This window comes from Chenopodium album, chromosome 23 (genome assembly GCF_948465745.1).
Source record: "Chenopodium album chromosome 23, dcCheAlbu1.1, whole genome shotgun sequence".
NCBI lineage: Eukaryota > Viridiplantae > Streptophyta > Magnoliopsida > Caryophyllales > Amaranthaceae > Chenopodium > Chenopodium album.
The window spans coordinates 2862158-2865457 of NC_137856.1; the positions used below are offsets into that span (position 1 = coordinate 2862158).

Consider the following 3300-nt stretch of genomic DNA (forward strand, 5'->3'; position numbering starts at 1 on the left):
ACATTGGCAACAAAAAAAATTTAAACTACATTTGAACTGTTACATGATATGAGACTACTACAGTCACTAGTCCACTAGACACTAGATGAAGGCTGTCGAAACATCGGTCCACCCCGTCTCAACGAAGAGGCCGATGTTTTTAATCCCGACATTACCGGAAAAGGCGATTCTATAGCCGGGTCCGACCGTCCGACAGTATAGCAACCAAGATTTATGACATAATCTTGAACATATGATATGATGCCTCTTCATTGCTCAATGATAAAAGAAGGCCTCAGAAAAAACTAAGAATAATCAGCACATGATCACATACTCAAAAACAACAAGTATGATTGCAGGCTGCTTCTCCAAAAAGTGACATCATGATCAATTTTACTCAGTCACTAGAAAAGCCTAATTATAAACAGAAGTGAAAATGATAACACCTCTCTCTATATAATAGATAAACCTTCCTTAATTAAATTAATTACACCATGATTAATAGTAATAATAATATTAATATAAGCTTAATTATGTCCAAAGAAGCCAGAATTAACACTGCCCCATGATAACACCCTATCTAAAAATGACTAAATTACCCATCAACAAACACTAATTGCCAATTAATTAACTAGAAACCAACAAATAATCCCAAGTTAATCACAACAACTATAATTTTTTTCTTTTTTTTTTTTTTGAAATTGATGAAATGTTTGTCATAATTTTTTTTTTTTTTTTTTTTTTTTTTTTTGGGAATTATTAATCAATCTTCTCCAGTAGGAAAGAGAGTGAGGACTTTCCTGCCACCATTGTTGGCTGTTCCAGACTCAACATCTTCCACAAACCCAGAATTACTCTGCATCATACCATTTCTATTCGGGCCCAATTGGGCCTGCCTTGACAAAAACGGATGCTCAAACTGCCCGCCACCTTGACCTGACCCGAAATGGCCCAACTGTCGATGATGCTGATATTGGGCCTGAATTTGTTGATGACCAACCACAGCAGCCGCCATCTGATGGTGATTAAGAGCCGCAACCGGCATATACGGCATGAAATGGTCAGAATTGGGCCTACCACCAGCAGCACCACCAGCAGCACCGGGCCCACTCTGGTGCAAGAAATGGGCCGGAACGGGTGAGCTGGCGAACAAATGATCAGTAGCAGAATCACCGGATCCACCATTGGGACCACCATTGACACCACCGGGTCCGCCACCATTGTTGAGACCTTGCATCCTTTTAAGATAAAGGCGGTATTTCTGGAGATGACTTGCAACATTCTCTCTAGTAAGACCATCAACGCTCATCAGCTGCATTATAGTCTTGGGTACAGCATTCTTGATACCCAAGTGGGCCACAGCATCCACGAATCTCTTGTGGAGCTGTGGGGTCCACACGAGGCGGGGCCGCTTCAGGGTTCGGGCTGGTTCGTCATTCCCTGAAGTGGCCCCGCCTCCTCCACCACCACCCCCACCGCCCCCGCCCAACTCGGCTGAGGACGACTCGAATTCAGACGAGTTGGGTTGGTTAGGGGGCGGCTGGGGCGCCGAGCTGCTCTGCTGCTGCCCCCCGTGGTGGTGGTATTGGCTCAGCAGCTGCGGCGATGACGTTGCGTGGTGGTGGAGAATAGAGATTGGGGTATTCCCGTTGCTCCCAGGGCTTTGAATATCAAAAGCCGAGGCGAGATCGGGAGTTATTAGGGTTTGGGAAAGAGAAATTAGTTCGTCCGGCGACGGTAACTCTTCGTCCCATTTGGAGAACCAATTTGACTCCTCTTCTCTCATCTTCTCCCTTTTTTTCTTTTATTATATGTGTATGTATTTTTTGGTACAAAAACTTTTCACAACCTTCAACAACAACAAAAAAAAAAAAATTCAAACTACCCAAAAAAATTCAACAATTACCCAAAAAAATTCATCTAATTGTCTCAAATGGGTATGGCTTAATTTCAATTTTGGTGGGAAATTATTTGTGGGTACAACAAACAAGTGAAGAAGATTAGTGAGGTTTTATTAAGGATAATTGAAGAAGTATGAATAAAAAGGAGACAATTGAGATAATTCCATAAAACTAAATCCCAATTAACAGAAATTTCGCTATAAAAAAAATGGTTATTGAACAATTGGTTATGGAGAGAAAGAGAGAGAAAATGTGGTGGTGGGTGGTGGAGGAGGGGTGTTCGAGGTGGATCTTGTTGGTGCTTCTTTTCAGCTTTTTAATATGGGGTACTGTTACAAAAAAAAATTAATATATAAAGAGGGAAAAAAAAAAAAAAAAAAAAAAAGGAAATAAGGAGACTTTTCTTATGATTTTTTTTTTTAGGGGTTATAGTTTTATTTTTCCGGGATTTGAGGGTCCTTATTACAGTTATACACTTATACTCTCTTCTCTCTATAACACTTGAGATTGTGTTGGCCGTCTTAAGGAAAGTATTTTTTAGGATATCAAGGGCATATATGTCATTTTATACATTTTTTTTAAAAAAATACTATCTCTTTTCAAATTATTTGTAACGTTTTGACATAATGTGTGAGCATAAAATGTTTAATTGTTGCAAATAATTTGAGATGAAATTTAGGTAGTACACTAAAATAATCAATAGTTATCTCGATTCTCGATATAAAAATCACTCAGTTACCTTAAATCGTTTACAGCTACTCCACGGGCATGTTCACATTTACTGAATTAAGCTGAACTGAACTGAACTAAATTAAACTAAACTGAATTGATCTGAAATGAATATTTTATAAGAGAAGGAAATTAGGAGCTGAGCTGAACTGAACTGAACTGATTGGAGCTGAAGTGAAATTAAGTAAATGTGAACAGGCCCTACGTCTCTACGACTAGCCAATATACGCCAAGTGTACAAAAAGTTTAGTCATATTATAAATTTTCTGTCTTCAATTACTTTTATTCGTTTCCTTAAATGCATTATGTTTTACTTTTATGAGATATTGTATAATAATTGCACCAATGTACTTCGTACATTATTAACACATGGTCACACTTAGGCCCCGTTCACTTCACCTTATTTTTGCTGAATTGAAATTATTTTTACCGAACTTAAATTATTTTTACTGAACTGAAATTAATTTTACCGAATTGAAATTATTTTTGCTGAACTGATTTTTTTTATTACTGATTTTCTATTATATTTCTTTTTTAAGTTTACTGATTTTTACTAAACTGAAAATATTTTTACTGAATCGAACTTATTTTTACTAAAATAAAATTAATTTTACTGAATTAATATTATTCTTACTAAATATTACGAGTATTTTTTTAAGGTGAAATGAACAGGGCCTTATTGTATGAATGC

The 3300-nt window shown here is 37.2% G+C and overlaps 1 protein-coding gene across 1 annotated transcript; it reads right to left on the reverse strand.

The window, feature by feature from the left end:
- Positions 1-477: 477 nt before the first annotated feature.
- Positions 478-2264, reverse strand: LOC145609212 (transcription factor MYBC1-like). The gene has a single exon (XM_081664754.1). The coding sequence runs from the start codon at positions 1763-1765 to the stop codon at positions 743-745; it is 1023 nt and encodes a 340-aa protein (XP_081520880.1). The 5' UTR covers positions 1766-2264; the 3' UTR covers positions 478-742.
- Positions 2265-3300: the final 1036 nt, after the last annotated feature.